This window comes from Convolutriloba macropyga, chromosome 6 (genome assembly GCF_964194025.1).
Source record: "Convolutriloba macropyga chromosome 6, txConMacr16.3, whole genome shotgun sequence".
NCBI lineage: Eukaryota > Metazoa > Xenacoelomorpha > Acoela > Convolutidae > Convolutriloba > Convolutriloba macropyga.
This window is the reverse complement of record NC_134473.1, coordinates 31,070,725-31,094,793: the sequence shown is the minus strand read 5'-3', so window position 1 is coordinate 31,094,793 and position 24,069 is coordinate 31,070,725. Positions and strand designations below refer to the sequence as shown.

The 24,069-nt window shown below is 36.8% G+C and overlaps 1 protein-coding gene across 1 annotated transcript in view; it reads right to left on the bottom strand.

The window, feature by feature from the left end:
- Window positions 1–4,369: 4,369 nt before the first annotated feature.
- Window positions 4,370–24,069, bottom strand: part of LOC142341288 (uncharacterized) — a 52,076-nt gene continuing 32,376 nt past the window's right edge. The window contains exons 8-11 of the mRNA XM_075392207.1: window positions 8,314–8,370; window positions 6,075–6,136; window positions 5,635–5,695; window positions 4,370–4,720 (exon numbers count right to left, since the gene is read on the bottom strand). Of these exons, the coding sequence (XP_075248322.1) occupies window positions 4,534–4,720; window positions 5,635–5,695; window positions 6,075–6,136; window positions 8,314–8,370 (367 nt within the window). The 3' untranslated portion in view covers window positions 4,370–4,533. The remainder of the gene's footprint in view (window positions 4,721–5,634; window positions 5,696–6,074; window positions 6,137–8,313; window positions 8,371–24,069) is intronic.

Below are 24,069 nucleotides of genomic sequence, written 5' to 3'. Positions count from 1 at the left end.
AAGTTGTTAATTTTACTATGTCCCCCGACGACTCAACAATTGAATTTTCAAATTGGCACAAAACTGTAGTTTATGCTGACACAGAGGCCGTCAGCTTAAAGCATGAAACTTGTCAGCATTCACATCAGAGTTGTAAATTGAACATAGAAACACAGAAACCTTGCGCAAAAGGTTTTTGTTCTGTTGATAAAAAACGTGGAAGTGATTATTATAGATTTGAAGGTGAGAAACGCATCCAAATCATGTTTCGGGGGCTCAGAGAGAACGCCCAATCAATTTCAGAGTGAAAACAGAAGCATAGACGTCTCATAAGAGAAAGCGTCTCATAAGACGTCTCATAACTTATGACGAGCGCGCGCAATTGATTGATCAGAGCACAAGATGCGTTATTTGTCAGAAAACAATTGAACGAAGAAAAAGTTATCCTTCATGATCACGTTACCGGTGAAATTTATGGAGTTGCAGGTAACAGTGGCAACCTTAAGCTTCATACACAGACCTTTACACCAATTTTCTTCCACATCCTCAGCAAATATAACGCTAATCATCTATTAGAATTCATTGAAATTCACTGTATGGCCTAAATGATGTGTCTTAGGAAAATTCTCAGCATGCAAACTATTTTTCGAATTTGCTAGGATGCACAAATTTTTCTGATTATCTCACGTTGTATCTCACAACTTATGTCATTTTTCTGTCTGATGCGTTTGAAAAATGCAGGAGACTGATAGGTATATGGATTGAATACCTGTCATTACTATAGTGCAATCAATATTTCATTGGATGCAATGCTGAAAACAATTGAACTTGCTCTCTGATATAGTTATATTGTTGTTTTGCGAGAGAAGAGGCCTGAAGGGAATTGGTGAAAAGCGGTACATGAAAGCTAACAAGTAATTGGATGACTTTGATTAAAAAACAGGGTTCATCAGAACTTTTTCTTGATATCTTTAACTTATACGGTGGAAAAATGATGAAAAAACAAACAACTGGAGGGTTTCAATGGTCAAACATCAGTTTGGACGAGATTATTCAAACGCTCGAGGAAATTCATGTTGGGTAATTTGTGATGGTGAATATGGTGTATCCCGGTATGTTACACAACAGTCACAATGATTTTTTTTCTCTGGCTGCTGAAAAGTTAAATTTTGATGCTGATATGCTTTCTCAGTATCAATTAGAATTGGGAAACCAGACCAATCATATCCCAAAGTTTCTCGAAACGCTTCGGTTAAAGCAAATTTTAGTATGTCATTATTCAGTTCTAAAGTTTTATTGCAAACAGGGATGGACTTCAAGTAACAAAACTACATAAGGCTCTGAAGTTCAACCGGAGTGACTTTAGGAAGTGCTATATTGAACAGAATACAAAATTGCGACAGTAATCCGACATAAGCAAATTTGAAAAGAAATTCTCAAATTGTTGATCAATTCGTGCTTCGGAAAGAGAATGCAAACTTTGAGATGGCGACACAAGATGGTGTTTGTTGAAAACGTGAAGAAAGCAAAATTTTACTGCAACTAGTACAACTTTGAGAAGTTCACCGTATTCGATTTAACCGTGTCTGCTTCACTCTTAGCCAGAAAGAGATCAGGTGGAATAACCCAATTTATTTGGTGCTGAAATTACGGATTTGTGAAATATACACATTAACAGTTTCCATTATTAGGAAATCAGGCCTTCGTTTGATAAAAAAAAGCACGAGTTGTGTACCGCGACACTGATGGTCTATATTATAATTTTGAGACAAATGACCTATACCAAAATCTTGTACAGTTGATTCGACTGATTACCCCGACGAGTAATACTTACTTAATTAGTCGAACAAAAAAGTGCACTAAAACTGTCGGATGAACTAAATGTTGACATTGTGATTCATTAAAAACAAAAGCTTACTCTGTAAAAACTTTTCAAACAGTCGGAAAAAGTGCAAATAGAGTGAGCAAACATGTGAAAAAGACTCTTCATAATGATAGTTTCAGGCATGTAAGTGAAACAAGAAATCCGATGAGGAATTATCTGAATCACACTATCAGCTCATACGCGTATGGTCACTATAAAACTGCCCACAAGCGAAAACAACCTTTGGAAAAACGTCGAAGCCCCCTTATTGAGATGATAAGAATGTGAAACCACGAGAGATTCAACTGAACAATTGGATAGTGAGATGGAATAAACCCATTCTCCACGTGATCCTTGGTTCTGGCAAACTTCTCAGGTAGGATTCGATGATGACAAAATAGCAAATTTTGGGGCAGATCTCAAGAAAAACCATTCTCAAACTGCCCATATATCAATTCCGCAGCAGAGGGAGAGGCATCTGCAATGAGTCTACGCTTGTCTAGCATGCGCTAAATATTTATGACGATGCCGATCTCCTCCCCTGTTGGGAGTCTCAAGAAGTAATGACGAGGAGAAACAAAAACCTGCGATTGCTCTGTGCAGGAGCTCCTGGTGACAATAACAGCTCTAAGAAGAGCTAGCTGCCGAGCTTCAGCCCTATTGGGAGTCTCAAGAAGTAACAACGAGGAGATACAAAAACCTGCGACTGCTCCGGGCAGGAGCTTGTTTGACAACTACAGCTCTATAAGGGATAGCTGTCCAACTCCACCCCATTTGGGAGTCTCAAGAAGTAACAGCGAGGAGATAGAACCTGTGACTGCTCCGTCCGCGAACCTCTTGTGACAAAGCAGCTCTGATAGGGGGTAACAAAGACTTCTTTTTCTTTTCGTGCTTTTCCTCTTTTCCTGAAACATCCAGATGTCCAGAAAACACAAATAAATGTACGTCCAGGATGCTGACGGAGAAGCAATTTTAAATAGGTTGCTTTATAAAACTTTGCGGTGACCGTATGTTTCATCTTTAGTTTTTTTTAAAGATGTTTGTTAAAGATAATTTATTGTTTGTTCTTAACCTTGCTTTATTAATTTAATTTTTTTTTCCTATTTTTTTCTAAAAATCAAAGCCTAATCATAGTTCCAAGCTGTCTTTTAATACTACGGTTGTTTTGTTTCTCGTTTTCTGTGAGTCACCAAATCTTCCCAATAAACAACGAAGGTACTTGTCCATTTAAAAGTGAAATTAAGGGAAGTCATTGAATTATTCAGGCAATAATCCTAACATAAAGGGAACAAATTTCGGAGCTTTCAATCCGCGCGCATGATAGAACAAGTTGGGGGAAAAAGAGCTGAACAGTGAGTCAGGTTGTACTGGTTACTTACTACTCCTCTGTGAGCCGCCCTTAACACCATAATTATAAGTCCTCAAAACAGTTTCTGTGAATCGCATACTTAGACACTTTTGATCTGAAACGCTCTATGAGAACTTAAAGCCCGCTGAGCGCTACGGTTTATCCCGTTTTTGAGGACAAAAAGTCAAATAGATCAGACGATAAGTCAGTCAAGCAAAAATTCGCATTAAAAAAAGACCGATAGGACTAATATAATTGCAACAAACTTCGTTTGAGAGCAATTATTTATCAAATAATTAGCAAAACCCAAATTGTCGAAAATTTTTCTGTGTTGGTGAAAACATTCCGTTAAAATATTTGTAGGCATTTAAAGTGTTTTGCCCTATATGATTGAGAACAGCTGAAAATGACAAATCTTTCAAAAAACTAGAAAAATATGGCGAAAAATGATTTGACTCTGGTGCTGAAGTTGGCATAACAACCATATTAAATATTAACGACCTTTAAGATTATCTTGGTTGCAAAAATTAAAGAAATTTGGCAGAAAAAAAACAAAAGAAAAAAAGATGCAATAGAAGCTTAAAAACAGCGAAAACTTACCTTTTTACCTTGACTTTGGGCCTTACAGCAATTTCATTACATTAGGCATCTGGAAACCTACCAAAGACAGCTGATGCAATTTAATGCCCGCCGAGCTTTAATTCTTTATCCCGTTTCAAAAGCTCAAATTGATCGAAAAAAAGTGTGAAAACATCTTAAAAAAGAGAGTGCTCCAATACAATCCAACTTTTTGGATTGTCAAAAAGGAGAGAGCTTAAATACTAACCGCTGAGAGGAGGACGAGGTTATAAATAATTTTTACAAACTATAAATTGATATAAAATGATCCTTATTTTGTTTCGAAAAGTTAAGTGCGGTGTTCGCCCCAAAAGTGTTTGACCTGCAGTCAGAACATTATGTGCGTACGCGTATTATAGAGCCTACTTTTAATGTCTCATTCAGTCGTCAGGTGCCAAAAGACAAGTGGAATCGAGGAAAGAAGCACATACTTCTGATAGAAGAAGAGAGAACATAACAAGTAGACGTGATAAAAGATCCAACACATATTAGTGCCTCTTTTATAGGTTTTCGAAACTCACTTGGTAAAAGAATCAATATCAAATAATGTATTAATTGTTAGTTTTTATGGTGATATCCAAAAAGTTTAAAGCAGCTCCTATCTCTTATTCGGCTTTGCAGATCATGAACAGTGAAATAACGCCTTAATTTGTTCACACAGGATAGTGACAGCAATGTTTTTGTTCACCAGGTGAATAAAAAAGAAGCAGAGATATTGTTCAATTCAAAGAGCGTCTAGTACTTCGTATGTGCTTGAATATGGCTGAAACCACATCGTAGTAGAACACACAGGCTCACAAGTGATAGGTGCCAAACTAGGGTTTGTTTTCCAATTCTGGTTGCCAACCTCAAGTGACACCCAATCGAATTGCCACGCATCTCCAGCATTGTCACCCAGAGTAATGATTAAACTAAAATTAAAGGTCATTTTTATTATAACTCAATTTGCTAGAAAATGAATCTTTCCAATTAAAATCTTTTTGTTGGTGTCCCACTGTACCTCAATTTACTGAGCGAAGCTTATTTACTTGCCAATTTTCTCTTACAAGATCTGTTAAGCATCTGATAGGATACTCCAAGATAACAAGTGAGACAAGTTGTATATAAGTACCTTAATCGCTGATAAGAATCTTTATGGCAGATCTTCTACGAGAAAAGATTACGCCACGTGAATTATTATTTTTAAGTACTTAAAAAATTTTGCGCGACCAAAATATCCTATATGAGCTTTTCTGATGAAAATATTCGAATCACTGGGGTTCAGTTCAGAGTAACCGCATTAACGTTTATTGCAGTTGCCCACCCACCTTCCTGTAAGCTATAATCACTTATGTACAGTTAATTAGTTTCAAGGCTGACATCCAAATAGAATTACAGTCTCGAAAGAAACAACGATAAGGTCGTAGATGAGTTTTTTTAAAGATATAGCTTCATAACTTTGTAGGCCATTCAAGTTTATATAGCTAAAAGTTGCATTTCCTTCACTTTTTAAAGAAATATTTTCTGGGCATAATTTGTCCTTTCGTTGAAATTGAAACAGAGTTTGATGGCCAGACTCGGTAAAAAAAAGAATTGAGCAAACGGATCCCAATACCCTAACAGTTACTGCTACTGGAAACATTGTCAAAGCACAAATTTTGAGTTCTACAGCAACTCTGCTCCATTCTGATAACAAATTAGAGCATTGTAACGACGTTTATTAAAGAAGAGCGCAACTTAAATGAATTATTGGAAAATTTTGTAAAAAAAGTCAATAAAATGTTTTTGCAGTAAATTTTTGCGAATGATTCCCCGGCAAATTTGTGCGTGTAATATACACACTTACTCTCCCTTTACGTCAGTCATGCACTCCCCAATGCAAGTTCCAGTGAAGCACTTCGTCTCTCCTGAAGCAAAAACAATGTCCTCTACATTGGGGGTGCAAATTACTTTAAAAAGTTCGAAATAGTTATATTTTTGGAGATGGAGCAAGGTTTGAAGGCAAACAAAAAATACCGGGTCTACCCGATGTTTCTAATTTCTTTCATCATTGCCCGGCTTTTATAACTGCTTTTGAATTTTCCTCCTTCTCCAAAGTTCAGTTTGGGGTTATATCATACTACCCACGATATTACACAGCGTTTGTAAATCAATGGTGATATGAAAGGTGGTTCGGCCCCTTGGCTTCTGAATTCCAAAAAGTTTTTAAAATATCTTTTTATTTTTTTGTCCATGAGAACGCGAAAAGACTGATACAACATGTGGCAGATCATACTGTAAATATACCTGAGTTTAGGCCTGTAGCATCCACCATGCAGTTGGTCTCCATGTTAGGATGACGAAATCTCCTATAAAACAAATAAATGAAGAAACTGGCTCAGCATTACAGAAAATACTTTTCCCGAGCAAACAGAGGAACTTGTGAATCACCTATATTAAGGCCCCAGACCTAAGCAACCTCTCATCAGACTAAGTCCAGACTATGGTCTCTGATCAGAGGGTGCCTGACCGAAATGACCTCTGAATAGATTTTCTTGCAAACCAAGAAAAAGTGCGATCTTTGAGTGACCGCAGCCATCTCTGATTAAACAATGCCAGTCCAAAGCGGCCTCTGATCAGACCTTCGTGCGTCTAATTTTTCTGTGCTTTTTCTGAGTTTTTTTGTTCAATCCAAATTTTTGTGCTTTCTTTGATCAGACCATTCTCCAGACTGTGCCATCTGATCACATCCATTTCTCAGTACATTCCAACTTATAGTACTCAACTGAAATTTGAATATGTTGAGGTCTATCTTTTTAAGGTAACGAGATAACCAATTGAAGAAATTTTTTTCAAAAAAAATAATTTGAAGTGCATGGAAATCTACAAATGAGTCACCAAAAACAGTGTTAAAAAATTGTAGTAAAATTAAATGATCTGCTTTTGCTCTAGCATTATGTTTTTGGTAGACGTTTGTCTTTGGTTAGACTTTCTTGGGACCATTGTCCAAATTGTCGTGCGAGGTTACATGACAATTTACTCATTTCTTCCATTTTACCCAATGCAATTATACTCAATGCCATTATACCCAATGCCATTTTTCCAATGCCAACTTACCCAATGCTCTATGATCTGTTCGTTCAATTATCCGATTACACGATTTTAATTGTTCGATTATCTGATTGTAAAATGTTTACGTGTACAATATAATCCCATGTTCGATTGTAATAGTTTCATTACAAATCCCACGGGCACTTAATTATATAGTCGGCTAATCCCATTTTCGGTTGTGATAATTTCATATCAAGCCTCACGGGCCATTTTTTATATATGCGGCTAAATAGTCGTTCTGATAATCTTAATAATAGGGTAAATTGGGTAAAATGGCATTGGGTAAAATGGCAGGTTGGGTATAATGGCATTCGTAGATTGGCTTTGGGAAAATGGAATTGGATAAATTGTCCCGACACCATCGTGCGAATATAGCATTTTCCAGACCCTGTAATTTGGGTTGCACTTTACCCCCATGTGTGACTCAGGTCGCTCTAATCAGAGGTAGTTTGGGTCTGAGACGTTAACTCTGGCTTTAATTGATCGGTGGTTACGGCAACAATTCTCATATCCCGTATATTAATTTTTTTGTCAGTGTAGATTCAAATTTTTTAAATCTCATTACATAGTAGTACAATGCAAGCTGCGATAAATTGTTGGAACGGAGCAAAAAAGCATTCTAAAATGAATGATAATAAAACTTTTTGTCAATATCACTGTTTTTGAATATGTCTCAACATATGTTTCAAGAAAGAACTAGATCTAAGTCAATTTACGCCAATATAAACTTAAGAAACCAGAGAGTATTTAACTTAGAAATCTTTACTTTTACTTTTTTTCTAATTTTCTCTGTTGTTTTTTCCTGTACTACTTAAAAAGGGTCTATTTTAATACAGATAAATACTGCCATATCAACAACAACAAAATAGAGTTTGATGAAATAGATTAAAACAAAATGTGCACAAATGCGCCTGCAGCTCTAGTTCATTATCAACAAAAACTTGAAAGTTTGTGCCTAATAATTCTTATTCGACCTTGGATAATTAAAAACTTAGCAGCGCACCCTATGCTTACCGTATGAAGAAACAGTTATGGTAAAAGTATCTTCATTGACAATTAACTCCGCAGCTGTTTTTGAATTACATTTTTACCTATCATCAAAAAGACTTTGACAAGGGAGTTCGCCCGTGTAAAAAGCCCTCATGTGGTCAACGTTTTTTATTGTCTTTTTAATTCACACTATTTATTGGGACGTTCAGAACAAAATGCAAATCGGAAGTAGTGCAAAAATCATGCAATGTTTTTTATCAGCCTAGGGAGGCCAGCCTTATTACAGACAGGGCACTTTAAGAATCTAAACACCTAATACATAACTGCCAGCAACTTTTTTCATTCATTTTTTGAATGAATCTAAAATTCTGAATGTTCTATTCTAAATGGTCGATCTCAAATCAAAATCCACCTTTCTTGACTAAATTTATGAAACAAAACTCACAAATTAACAGTTCCATTGTAAGATGCGTCTGGCGGTGATGATGTGGCGGCACACATTCTAAAATATAACAAAACTTTAACGTTTTACCTGGTTGTGACATTCATGAACTTGAATTTTCTGAGTAGAAATCAAAAACTATAAATTGAAAATTCCCCTGTTTGGCATTCACCTAAAAAAAACAATCAGTATTAGGCGGCCAATGTCGGACTTCTTAAGTACAGTTACTCGATTTTGCCACTATTTTTCACGACCAATATTTCAAGATTATATTTACAAGCGTGTGTGGAAATTAGTCACAGTAAGGGACTTCAGTTCAAATGTTCTTCAAAATTGGATATATCGGCTATCGATTCCAGGTTTATTTTTCTTGGGGCTAGTGTGAAAAATGTTGACATTACTTCTTAATTAATTTCTACGCCAAAAGTCACTAGTTCCCACGGCTTTCTCCACCGGTGAAGTATCTAGCAAATAAGATATTGTCACTTACATCGAAAAGAAAAAGTCTTAACCCGGACCAAACTCCAAGTCTACATCAGTACTAGGCAAGTCTAAATCCAAGTCTTATTTATGTTTCGGCTATTTTTGAAGTTTCCCCGGCTATTTTAGACGTTTTTTTAACTGCGTTTCTGTTTCGATTGTTTGCGTCCTTTTGACTCCTTAATTGGTTTATTTAATTAATTTATTCAAATGCTTTCAGCTATGACAAAAACTGGTTTCTAATCCTTATAAAAACTTCGTTAATTTGGGTTAAATATCAGTTAAAACTGATTTTCCACTACGCTTAATCCCCTTTGTTTAGGAACAAGAATGCGCAACTGACTATTTTAACGTCCTAAATGATGTTCAAAACATAAAACGTATTTTAGTATTGCTCGCAATTTTTTTTAGTTTTCACTATTGTTGTTTTTCTTCTGTAAATGCAATGCGGACGGCAATGTGATATTTGGTCTAGTCTGGTCCATTTCAAATACCATTGAGCTAATGATTTTAATAACAAATACAGAAACAAGTGTAAAATTGCATAATAATTATCTCTGAAAATCTCTTAATTAATTTCTACGCCTCAAGTCACTAGTTCCCACGGCTTTCTCCACCGGTGAAGTATCTAGCAAATAAGATATTGTCACTTACATCGAAAAGAAAAAGTCTTAACCCGGACCAAACTCCAAGTCTACATCAGTACTAGGCAAGTCTAAATCCAAGTCTTAATTAGGTTTCGGCTATTTTTGACGTTTCCCCGGCTATTTTAGACGTTTTTTCGGCTATTTTAGACGTTTTTTTTTCGGCTATTTTAGACGTTTTTTCGGCTATTTTAGACGTTTTTTTCAATTGTCAAGTCTAAAATCAGACTTGGATTGGACTTGCCAAGTCTAAAATCAGACTCGGATTTAGACTGCCAAGTGTAAAAAGTGACATGATCATGGTTCTGAATCAGTAATGACAAAAGACTTGGATTTAGACTTGCCCAGTACTGAAATTGACTTGGCGTTAGGTCCGGGAAGGCTTTTTGAATGCAGAAATGTTGCTTTCTATACTAATTGTTGATTATGGTGAAAATTATCAGTTTGCAATTACCATTAACACTATTCACAAGTACTATTTGCAGAAAATTGAATCAAACTCATATAACAACATTTTTCTGTAGTTAAAACAATTTCTTTGATGTTCAAATACTTTTCAATCCCGCACAGTCCTTCATTTTTGATTTTCGCAACCTAACAGCTATTGGTTGAGAAACAATAACCAATTTAGAAGGAAACTTTCGCATAGATTTGAATTGAACAGGATTTTTTTGTTGCTTTCATTACGTTGTGAAAAAATCAGTATGAGAGAAACTCAACAACAATTTCTGTACATGTTTAGCGCAAATCCATTCAACAGTTTCAGAGCCCAATTGTTAATATGCATTCCAATTCGTTGGCCGTAAGCACCAATTAGGTCAACAGCGCTGTTTTCTATGGTTTTTTATAGTAATCTATGTACGATTATGTTTTTGCAGCTTATGATTCAGCCTTCTGTCAGATCTTTTGACAAAAACTTGAAAAGATCCTCAGCTATAAAAATTGAGGTTTCGCACCCCGTACCTTGGTCACAGTGAGTTTCAGTGCTGCATCATTGAATTTCAATAGAAACCATTACTGAACCAGACAAATAGAAGCGTAAATACTTCTGCCAGTCTGCCCAGAATCGATTAAGAAACATCCCAGTCTGTCCTTCTTCTTCGCAGCCTAATTTACATTATAGGACAAAAGTGCACAGAATGTTTCACATCAGACTGTACATACAAAGACCTGAAAGACTGTACATAGCAAATTTTGGAAATTTCGAATAACTCGATGTCATGCATGAATATTTTAAAATGGCGATACCCTCACGATCTATTCTATAGCTACTTCTACTAACTACACCACAACTACACCACTACATCAAACTACGCCACAATTAACTCGCACAACGACCTCCACCGACCTCCAACGACCTCAGCCAACGAATTCCGCCACCGACCTCCACCGACCTCCGACGACCTCCACCGTTTCCACCTGAAACATGTGAATCCACCAATGTATATATTTAAGAAGTTCAAGCTTCGGGCTTTTGCCCGTAGGGTGTTAATCCCAGTGTTAATCAGTCTACTTATGTTTATCCTTTTCCAGTGTTTGAATAGTAGACTCAATGGTCTTTATATGTTGTGTATTTCAGATCTGATTGAAACTTGTTTTCCTGTTGCCACTGTTTACACCTGTTGATTGAATTTGATTATTGTAAGGATGGAAGTTGTCGTTGAACTGCATGAGTCGGTGATTGAATAGGAAGATAGAGAACTAGTGTTTTCAATTGCGATACGGAGTCGAGAACTTGCCACGGAATTTTGACATTGAGGAAGATCGATGGTGAAAGGAATAAACGTAAAAGACGGTCGCCGAGGTATGAGAAGGTTGTGGCCAGTGAAAGAAGAGAAAACCGTTTTCAGTGCGCGTATTTTGACTACGTTTCACGTGCGCAAAACATAACTGCCAGACATGTAGCCATAATCCATCAAAAAAGTATCAAACTACTGAAAAAACCTCCTGTGCGAATTTAAGACAATTTATAAATCTAATCTCAAAAGACATCATGAACGTATGCATAACAAGTTGAAGTCGGAGTCATCAGAATCGGAGTCGAAGATTAAGTCGGAGTTTAAGTCGGAGTTTAAGTCGGAGTTCAAGTCGAAGTTTAAGGTGAAATTAGAGTCGTCGGATTCTTCCATTGTTCCTTTAAATTAAGTTAAATCCAGTTTTCATTGTTTATAGTTTGAAGAATTTTTGTTTTAGTTTTTACTGTGTTTATTATAGACTTTCATCCTTTTCCTTGCTATTCTGTATCATCTTCAATATGGAAAAGGTGAGCAACGGTTTGTGAAGACTGGGAAACTTCGGCTTTCTCTTTGGCGGGTTTGCAGTGATTATAGTGAGATTACTCTGAAGTTTATCCGCCACCGACCTCCGACGATCTCCACCGACCCCGCCGCCACGGACCTCACTCAGCGACCTCCTCCGCCGATCTGCACCGACCTCCGTGATTAGTGGGAATATTCTGAAGTGCATTTCGTTATTTGAAGCAGTTACATTTCAAAAACTTAAAAGTTCGAAAACATTTATAGAACTTCGAAAACATTTATAGAACTTCGAAAACAATTAGTTAATTCTATTTTGATGCATTTAGTTTCCATTTCATGTGTGTCAATGAGCATGAATATGAGCAGAATTCAATTTCGATCTCGTTAGTTTCGTTTCTGTTAAGTGCAAATAAATACAGTAGTGAACGTTTCTATATTAGGTGCAAACAAGTGCAGTAGTGAAAATTTAATTGCCTCTTGAGACGGCAAATAAAAGCGGGTAAATTGATATTGATAGGCGCCTTTATGCGCAGATAATTGTCAGCCGGCAATTAATGTTACACAGGCAAACGGAAGAATAAACTTAGTCATGCCCAGACAGATAACAGAGGCTGAAAACTTTCATGCTCAGAAACAAGTCAGTTTAATGACTCATTGACCTCCAAAAACCAGACTGTAAATTTAAAAGTGGGACATGAACAGAGCAATGGGCCGAACAAAATCCAGTATGGTTTTTGCTCTGAATCAGCAATGAATTGCACTGCTAGAGTGGTCCGGGACCTTAACTGCGTTTCTGTTTCGATTGTTTGCGTCCTTTTGACTCCTTAATTGGTTTATTTAATTAATTCATTCAAATGCTTTCAGCTATGACAAAACTGATTTCTAATCCTTATAAAAACTTCGTTAATTTGGGTTAATTATCAGTTAAAACTGATTTTCCACTACGCTTAATCCCCTTTGTTTAGGAACAAGAATGCGCAATTGACTATTTTAACGTCCTAAACGATGTTCAAAACATAAAACGTATTTTAGTATTGGTCGCAATATTTTTTTAGTTTTCACTAGTATTGTTTTTCTTCTGTAAATGCAATGCGGACGGCAATATGATATTTGGTCTAGTCTGGTCTATTTCAATTAGCATTGAGCTAATGATTTTAATAACAAATACAGAAACTAATGTAAAATTGCATAATACTTATCTCTGAAATTTGTGTTATTCTTCTAGAGGGTTGATGATATTATTGAATTCGGCATCATATACATTCGAAAAAGGGGAAGTTTTTTTGTTTTTACATTTTTTTTCCACTACTGTCATATTGCCGAATTAAAGACTTTGTTGAATTGTTATATTCGATAGTGCCTTTGAAGTTTGAAGTATATGGCTAAACTTTGCACTTGTTTTGACCGTTTTTATGGGAAAAATTTGCTTCCGTTTTCTTGTCTGAAAATGACTCTAGCAAATCAATTACCCTTTTGTTTCTAAACCTACTGTGACTGTGAACATAAAAGAAAGATGATTCGTGACAAAACTGTGCGTCTGGCTAGCGTTGTTCTTGGAGTGACTTCATTGAACCTATTTCATCTGGAAGAAACGTCTTGCTTTTAAATTGAAGCTTTTAATGAGCAATTTTTTCTGTTGTTAAAGTTAGTAAGATCGAGATTGGGAAAATTGTGCGCAACCGCACAATACAGAGCCCCAATCTAACAAGGTACAACAAGAAAAGTCAGTATTTCATGTTCATGTGAAGATATTTTCTGTTTTGCAAGAGATCTCAATGTTCGTTTTCATCTGTTTAAATAAATATGGACTTTTTAAAAATTGTTTAAGGTGATTCAAAATTTCGAAAATAGAGGGAAATTTTTCAAATGGTGCAAAGAACCGAGAAGGAATTTCATTTTATTCAAATTCGCTGGTAATTTACGCATTTGTGTTGCGTTTGGTTAATTTTTCACGGTTTGATAACAGTTTGTGAAAAGTGGTGAACTTGCAAAATGACACGTAAATTGTCCTCATCTAGTCTTATTAAAACTCTTTTTTTAGTCATTTATTAATCTCTTCGAGTTGTCCATTGCTCACTATTATTATGTTTTGTCGGCAAAAATAGGTATTATCAAGGCCGATAAAGTTGCAATCCATTACTTTATGGAACGTGGCTGGCATATCGGGTAAGCCATAAAAACTTTTCATGAGATGGCTATCGCCAGTCACATTGCCGCTTATAAAGCCGAAATGCGGAACATGTCAGGATGTGGGCTAAATTGGCTGTAAGCTCATTGCAAGTCCAGTGCTGTAAAAAATGCCATATTCTATGGTGCATTAAATCTCAATTTTGCTGGGTTGTTTGAATGAGGAATTTCATGTCATGCGATTGATGTTTTCTTCGGATGAATTTATTAAGTATTTTTCAAGCCCATGTTTATACGATTGACTGATCATTTTACTGTGGTTACAATTGGCTAGACAAAATTTCTGTCTGTACGGGCTGAGAGTTTTTCAAAATGACAGAAAAGTATCAGAAAATTGCGTCCTTTTTGGCGATGTGCAATGTTAATCATGCTAAAAAGATTTTTTTTGATTTTCTAATTTACAAAATTAAAATCTGATTTTTGCCTTCTGTTTCTTCTTTATTTGGACATCAATTTGCGGCGCAATTGATGGTTTTCGTTGATAGTGGTTGCTGCTAAATAAACTTGCTAAAAATTTTGAACAAGTTTCTTCAAAAATAGATAGCAGTCCACCGCGTAACCGCGTACAACCAAAAAATTAGACGATTTACTTCGAATCATCGTTTTTCATGGCTATTTGTTTTTTTTTCCACGTACGTCGGTTTCGGTTGAAAACGTTCTTAATTCGTTTAAGTTTCTTTCAGACCACTCAGCTCTCGAAATTAACAGCAGTTGGTATTTTGATTGTCCACCAATTTCTTACGTAATTTGTGGTGTCATACGGTTATCTGACTGGTTGGAAATCCTTGCAACACATTTTTTTGTTGATGTCAAATAACTATAATTCGAAAAATAGTGCTCTTTGAAGTTGTTTAAGTTATTTATAATTGATTCATTCCAGAATAATCTATTAGACGAAATTCTTTACACTTGTTGATTTAGTTTTCTACGACATACATTTACGAAGTGTTTCAATAGGCCGCACTGGCTGCATTTCTTAAGAGTTGCATAGAATGTTTGTCTGTGGTTTGTTGATCAAATTCTTCCACTATTTCTGCATTGGTTGTTTGCTCTGGGGTTGTCGCTTTGTCTGAATGGCTGATTTTTCTTGTCCCTTTCTCTGATATAGTATTCATCTGTATTCACTGGGCCATTGATCTTGTAGTGCAAAATCCTTTTAATTTTACTTATTCTTGCTTTTGTTCATTTTCATTATTTTAGTTCTAATTTGTTCAAATCCTGTCTGAAGATCAAATCTTCATCATTCATGCTTGTTAATTTGTTTATATATTTTCGTGAAATAATTGTCTGTTCATCTTGTCTAGTAATTCTGTTTGCCGCAACTTTTCAATTTTAGTTATGATCAAATTGTTGATCACAATTTGATAGTTTTAGTTTAATCATTCTTCTCGAATCTGAATTCAAATTTGATTGACTTTCTTTCAATCCGAAATTCGCCCCGCGAATCACGCAAATTCACAGTATTAGAATAAGCCTCATTTCGCTAAGCGAAATACTAGTTTACAAGTTAAAGCTAACTTAGCGACGCTAGTAGCACTCTAAAGTGAAACTCAGTAGGGCGGATATTCGAAGCACAAATTTAGTAGTGAATATCCTAATTTTGCTCCGCAAATCATTCCGACTACAGTAAACGATTTCTGTGCGACATGGCGCAGTCAGCTCACGAATCCCGGAAGACCCCGCTTTCTATAGAGCCATTTTGGTAACGCCCTACATCAGATCCTCCAATACGTTGGGAGAAGTGCCGCATTCAAGTAAAACTAGCAATCCTTGCAAGAGAGAATATCACGCTGAACACGCTCCTCCAACCAAAGCCAACAAATGTACGACTACCGGTCGAGCCGAAATATGAATTGGCCACCGAAGATGCAGCAAAAGAAACGGAAAGAGACCGACAAATCCGGAATAATCAATCGAGGCTCCAATGGGAAATGAAATGCCAACAAAATTACGGAGGAAAACGTTTTGTATGGTGAAAGACCATGGCCTCTATGCGACCAAAAGAGTGTTTCACTCATGTATCTCAGTATTGGAACGGAAGGAAGAAGTCTCCTAACACAAAAATTTCCGCATGATAACATCTACGATCTCACTACCCTCAAACTTTGTGAGATGATGGAGATAGCTTTCTTACGACCCAGAAATATCACTTTTGATCGCTATGTCTTCTTCTCAAGAAAACAGAGAAAGGGTGAAACTGAAGAACAATTTTACAGCATTTTGAAAGAATTAGCGGAAAATTGTGATTTCGAAAATCGAGAAGAGGTAATAATCAGAGACATCTTCATCACAAATATGTTGGAAAACGATGTTTAGCGTGAACTCCTCCGTGACAAAGGAGACCCAGAAAGAGCCCTCAGTATAGCTGTCAATGTGGAGATGGGTCATCAAAATCAACAACGGATCTCATCAAACAACACTAACAACGCAACTAGCAGTGCAATTAACGCGATACAATCCTTCAATAGTTTTTGTAGCGCGAATACACGCGGAAATCAATCAGGCAGAGTTACAGTCAGTCGAGCAGCAATTGGCCAGTGTAGAGGTTGTAGTCAAACTTGGACTACAACCTATCGTCAGGTTTGCCCTGCTTTGGGTAAGAAAAGCAATCATTGTGGTCTACTCAATCATTTTGCAAAGGTATGCCGCAAAAAATTAAATAAAACACGAAACTCTCGTCAAGATAATCGCATCAATAATGTAGAAACTTCTAAAACTACAGAGCAAAATACACAATCGAGAATGAAAAAATGTTAATTATATAAACTATAATGAACAATTTAAATCTGATTACGATTCTTCAGACGATATTTACGTTGCGATGGTAGAAAGTATTAATACACCACCAATTGCTCCGCAAAACATGACAAAAAAATGGAAATACGGATTGCCATTTGCTCCTCGATTCTGGTAGTGGTTGCACTATTAAAATGTCACTTGCTAAGGAAATGATGTGCAATTGCATGCAAGCACAATGGTCGGAGAAAAAAGCACTCAAACTAAAATCGTGTTCTAAATATATAGTTGAAACACTTGGAACCATAAAAACATCAGTTCGATGTAATGATTGTAAAATTCAAAAGCAGAAATCACGGTAGTTGCGGACGATTTTAGACTCATTCTCGGGCGTGATCTCTTTGATCAGTTGGGAACAACTATTTCACAAAAGCCTTGTCCAAACATAGAGATAAACAACATCGAAACTCCTTTGGTGCAATAAAAAAATCTTTGGCAAAAGAACTTCGGGAACAAATTCCAACAAATGAAAAATCGAAACATCATACGGTCAATTCAAAATTTCACAGAAACTATCGTGTCACACACCAAAAAGGGAGAAAAGTACCGATCCATCTTCAGCCAAAAGTAATGATAGAACTCAAAAAATTGTTAAATGAAGGACATATAGAAATATTAACAAACTGTTCTGACCAGTTTTTCTTATCACCAATAGTTATAACAATCAAAAAAGACCAATCAATCAAAATAGCCTTAGACTCCAAAATAATGAATAAAGCTATTCACAAAAACAAGTACCAGATGCCAAATATAGATTCGCTAATTCAAACAATTTCACAAATACTGTCAACCGCAACGCAAGAAACGGCTTATTTTGCGACACTTGATTTGCAGTACGCTTATAGCCAATTAAATTTACATAGCGATGCGGCCCGCCATTGTAACTTTATTCTTGTAAGCGGAGAGATGACTGGCACTTATTGCTTCAAAACGGGATTTTACGTACTAACGGATATGACTTCAGAATTTCAAAAAGCAATCGATTGTACACTCGCCGGCCTAACCAATACATTCTGTTTTCTGAATGACATACTAATATTAAATAGAGGCAGATTTGAACAACATCTCGATCTGGTACGAAAATGCTTAATAAAATTAGATCAAGAAAATCTTCGATTCAATCTCGCAAAATGCCATTTTGCAAAAGATAAAATCGAATAACTCGGTCACAATATCACTCAAACTGGCATAACACCATTATCTAATAAAACTGATGCAGACGAAAAAATTCACCATCCTCAAATCTCAAAAAAATACGATCCTTTACGGGATCAGTACATCATCTGGGAAAATTTATTCCTTATCTATCGGAATTGTGTTTTCCACTTAGACCTCTCCTTAAGAAAAGTACAAAATTTATCTGGACAGATGAATATGAAGAACAATTCAAGCTGATAAAAACGAAGATTGCCGAAACAACGGAAAACAAGCATTTTAACCCCGATCTAGAAACACGTATAAAATGCGATGCCTCTCGTAAAGGTTTGGGTTGTGCATTAGAGTAAAGAACTCCAAACGGTTGGCACACCGTAGCTTTTGCATCACGATTTTTAAATTCTGTAGAAGATCTCTTATACTATTAATGAGCTTGAATTATTGGGTGTTGTTTGGTCTATCGAACACTTCAAGTATTACCTCTATGGTAAGCCATTCACCGATCAAAGAATTTTGCTTTCAAAAATGAGAGGAAAAAGAGCTAACAAATCTTATAATAGTCGACCAGCACGCTGGGTTGATAGACTTTTACCTTTCGACTTTACAATAGATCTGCCCGGATAAAAAATGGGACTTGTTGACTATATCTCACGCGATTTTTATTAAATGCATAGAAGTACACTGATTTTGCGGCGCAAAATCCACTTATAAACAAGCCTCAAATTCTCCGCATTCCAATAACAAATTATGTAGTGAATTTGCACCGCGAAATCGAGAATATTCTGCGATTACGGAAAATGATAATACAATTAGCAAATTAGCACCAAATAACTCAAATTTTAATACCCGAATTGAGACATCAAACATTATGCACTCGCTTTTTGCCTTAAATCAATTCACAAATCAATCAAAAAAATCTAAAAAATTTCCAACGACTCTCCAACAGATTTCAAAACGTGTTAATGATGTCAAACTCAGTCGACGAAACCCTCATGCAAATGAAACATTCAACATCATCGAAAGTAAGGTTTGCAGATGAAGCAGGCCCATTCACAGCTCCCTCAGTGCCAGCAACACCATCGGCCCCAAACATGGACAAAACAACAGTTAATTCGCCGACCACAGATACGGACAGACACAGACTTATATACGGACACCTTTAATTTTGCATTGTCAAAAATATTTTCAAGTACCTTAATGACGAGCCTCACATCAAAGGATGCGATCCTCAAGGAGATCAGGGATTGTGTTGTCACATAAAAAGAGGATAGATGCCGACAAAAAAGCCCTTACTTTCATAGTTTTTGGAAGGACCTACATGTCAAAAACGAATGCGTGTGTATAGACGATCACATCGCCATCCCCAACTCAAATAAAGACGCTTATGTGGAAGCGATACATGCAAAACTTCCAGGGAGTTGGTGGATGACAGACATGGCAACACATGCATGGTGTCCGTACATGCATCGTGACATCATCACAAAAACGGCAAAATGTAACCCTTGCATCAAAATTGGTAAAAATTTAAAGTCTATTGTTCCTGCTAGAAAATGGGCACCACTAAAATTGAGCAAAGTACCCAATGAAGAAATTCAAATTGATTTTGGTGGACCAATCTATAATAAAAAAAATCAAGAATTTTACTTTCTTGCATGTATAGATCGATTTTCTAAATTTCCAACAGCGGAGGTATTTGATCGAGCAAATGCAGATAATATTTTGAAATTCATTCAAAAATACGTTTTGCTACACGTAATACCTCGTTCAATTAGATTAGATCAAGCGCTGTGCCAAAATGGTCAACAAATTAAAGCATTTTGTAATCAAAATATTATACCACTAATTGAAGCTCCAACACACGACCACAGAGCAAATGGACTATTTGAAAGGCTGATTCAAACAATCAAGAATCGCTTAGCTTGTATTAAAACGGCGGCGCGAAATCACTTTGATTTGAAAGCATCGATAAACTCTATAATTTACCAACTGCGTATATGTCACCAAAAGACTATTAATACTTCACAATTTGAAGCACACATTGACAGAAAAGCGAACACTCCACAAAGTTATATTGCAACCGAATCTGATCCAAGTAGTCTCACATATAAACCATTTTTGAATAAATATTTACACATGGAGACAGTCTGTTGGGAAGAGCTGAGTTCGGAAGAACATTGGGACACAGAAGCAAGAAGTGACATCGAGCTAGAAATAAACAGAGACAGGTTAAGCAAAGATGCAGTTCGAAGGAGCAATGCAGATCCTGAAAAGGAATCTCGTGTAATCTCGCGTCCCGATGTTGGTCTGGCAGTACCAAGAACGGAGGCCTCGCTTACATTAAAATTAGCGAAGAAAATACCCAAAATCAAAAGATCAAATTAAAAACTAGACGGTTTCTATGAGGTTCTGGCGACTGGATCATCGGTAATCAAAACAGACGCATACAAATCAGTAATAAAGGAACCGGAGAAACGTAAAGTTACAACTAGAAACTCTGTTTTCACTAAATTCGGAATGAAAGCAGAGAGACAAACCGAAGCAAATTTATGCAAACAGAAGACCAAAAATACTGTCAAGAAAGATCACAGAGGACCTAATAAACCAGCATGCAAGAGAGGCGAGACGCAAGTTGGAGGGCAATAAAAAATGAAGCATAAGAAAATCGCCGATGTCATGAGCGCAGTCTGGTCAACTCACTCAGATATGACAAGAGCGTTGCGATTACGAATTCCAGTAAAGGCGAAGAAAGACCTGGTACCCGCACCGCCACAGCCACCAACAGAGAGCGTACTCGATTTTGCACAGCCAATGTAATTACCTCATACGTCTATTGTGATCGCGGAGCTACCAACGCGACCCAAGAGAAAAGCAGCAACTAAAGCTACTAAAGCTTTACAGCCGACTCAGAGGAGAAAACGACCCTCCCCGTCGATTACCGAATCAGATGAAAACTTAGCGTCCACACAAACATGTCCGCCAACCGCGTCATCAATTTCGGATCCTTCACGTCAAAAACGTCGACAATTATTTAAGCAAAAGCAAATACAAAATAAATCAATTGTCTCTACGATTCAAAAAATAGCTGCCAAAACTCAAAATGTGGAGTCCGATTATACAGTAGCCCCCTGTTCGCCGGTACAAATATATCCGACCCAATACTACGTCTCTCCAAATTATGAAGGACCAGAAACATCAATGACAGTTGGCGAGGCGGAACGGATCTATGAAAGCGACTCTGATCAAACTCTCATGAACATTATAGTATTATTTATAGTAACCAGCACATATTTCATTAATTTCCTGATAAACTACTTCGTTCTTTTATTTTTGTCTGGGGGAAAAATTGACATAGTATTCATCATTATTCACTGGGCCATTGATCTTGTAGTGCAAAATCCTTTTAATTTTACTTATTCTTGATTTAGTTCATTGTCATTATTTTTGTTCTAATTTGTTCAAATCCTGTCTGAAGATCAAATCTTCATCACTCATGCTTGTTAATTTGTTTATATATTTTCGTGAAATAATTGTCTGTTCATATTGTCTAGTAATTCTGTTTGCCGCAACTTTTCAGTTTTAGTTATGATCAAATTGCTGATCACAATTTGATAGTTTTAATTTAATCATTCTTCTCGAATCTGAATTCAAATTTAGTTGCCTTTCTTTCAGTCCGAATTTCGCCCCGCGAATCAGGCAAGTTCACAGTATTAGAATAAGCCTCATTTCGCTAAGCGAAATACTAGTTTACAAAATAAATCTAACTTAGCAACGCTAGTAGCACTCTAAAGTGAAACTCAGTAAGACGGATATTCAAAGCACAAATTTAATAGTGATTTCGCTCCGCGAGTTATATAACAATTTTGAAGCAACTGATATCCTAATTTCGGTCCGCAAATCATTCCGACTACAGTAAACGATTTCTGTACGACACTTTCTCGTGACTAGAGAATTGATTTTCACGGCTTTTATGCTGGTTAAAATTATTTGACAAATTTCTTGTCGGTTGAGTTGACACTTTCGACATTTATCGCAGTTCTTAGTGCGCGTTCTGAGTTTCAACACTGTCTCTCAAAAGCTCTCTTTATGTGTCATTATCATGCATGTTTGTGCTGAATATGTTTCTGATTGTTTTCGTCACAACTTTAGGTTTTCAAGCTTTCCGCGAGGTATTTAAAATAGTGTATAGTTTCCTAAGGACACGTTTCCCAAAGCCTTCCGTGTCCAGTCACTGATTCCATTGTGAAGAATATCCAATTAAGGTTTTCCTCCGTCCAATCCCATACTGACAGACATTTGTCATCACAAATTGCCCTTGGTCTGTCGCTACAAAGCATCTCAATTTAAATTGATATTTTACTTTTCAACCCCCATCTGAAGTGCAATCGACTGTTTCATATCGATTGTCCATTTTCAGTGATAACCGTTGCGTCATCGACACTTTCTTTGAATTTTCTTCTGGCTGAAGTTGTACACCGTCAGATTTGTTCTAGTTTATCGATGATGTTGTTGAGTTTCGCTAGTTTTGCTAATTTGGCTTGCGTCCGCTTATTCTCAAATCTTTTGAATGTTTCAATGGTGCAATTTGCTTACATTAACAGAGCTGTTTCTGCTAATAACAGTTTATTGAATGCAACACCTCGCTAAAGGCTCATCACAATAAGATAAAATTGCATTTCTCAATGACAAATTGGCTGTAGGTTGGTTCAATAATGTACTGGTTTAAAATGTAATTTTTAGATTACACGGTGCTGAATCATTTTCAATTTGGAATTTTATATTCGCAAGACGAATTGCTTTTAAAATAGACCATACTTCTGTCTACCGTATTAAAATTGTATTTAAAAAGCTACACCGAAAAACTGAAATGAATCGATCTAGAATGACCAATGAAGGAAAATAGAGATACCATATCTGGCGTTGACCACTCAAAGAAGCTGAACAGATGTAAAGAAGTTTTGAAAGCCCTTGATCAGAGAGTGTGACCAGACGAGATTCAAACAACAAAAATTTAGAATTAGCAACAAATTACGAGGAAATGATGAAAATTGTTAGGCGCTGTTATAAGGATGATGACTGGTTAAAAATCTTAAATGACTTAAAAGATGACAAAGGATAAGTGGAAACAATGACAATCAGAGAGCGAAAACATTGAAAGGGAACCAAAGCAAAAATTGAAATGGAGCGCAATTTCTAGAATACTACAATTAATTCACCCCCCCCCCCCCCACCGCCAACCACTACAATTAATTCACCCCCACCATCCTCCCACTCTTGAATACACCTTCTAAGTGACCCGGGACATCGTAAATACAGCTGTTAAGTGACTGACCCGAGACATCGTGAATACACCTGTAAAGTGACCCGGGATATCGTGAATACACCTGTAAAGTGACCCGGGACATCGTGAATACACCTGTAACGTGACCCGGGATATCGTGAATACACCTGTAAGGTGACCCTGGATATGGTGAATACACCTGTAAAATAACCTAGGACATCATGAATGCACACCTAAAGTGACCCGGGACATCGTGAATACACCTGTAACGTGACCCGGGATATCGTGAATACACCTGTAAGGTGACCCTGGATATGGTGAATACACCTGTAAAATAACCTAGGACATCATGAATGCACACCTAAAGTGACCCGGGACATCGTGAATACACCTGTAAAGTGACCCGAGACATCGTGAGTACACCTGTTAAGTGACCCGGGACATCGTGAATACACCTGTAACGTGACCCGGGATATCGTGAATACACCTGTAAGGTGACCCTGGATATGGTGAATACACCTGTAAAATAACCTAGGACATCACGAATGCACACCTAAAGTGACCCGGGACATCGTGAATACACCTGTAAAGTGACCCGAGACATCGTGAGTACACCTGTTAAGTGACCCAGAAGGTCGAGGATATACTGCTCTGGTTATACAATTATGCGAAGGCAACCCGAACGCTCCCCGAACGCACCCCGAACGCACCACGAATGCACCCCCAGACGGACCCCGAAATATCCAGTATCAGTGAAAGTAGCAGTATGCACACAGTATGTAGTATGTATGTAGCTGTTTTAACTGGTAACGTGTTGTTACAGCAAAATGCATGCATTTTGCATGCTTTTCTGACATGCTCAGCATGTTTCAACATTTTTGAAATTTTTACACTACTAATTTTACACTGAAATTATTCTGAACAGTCTGAATAGCTGTTCTGTTTTTTTTCTGGGCATGAT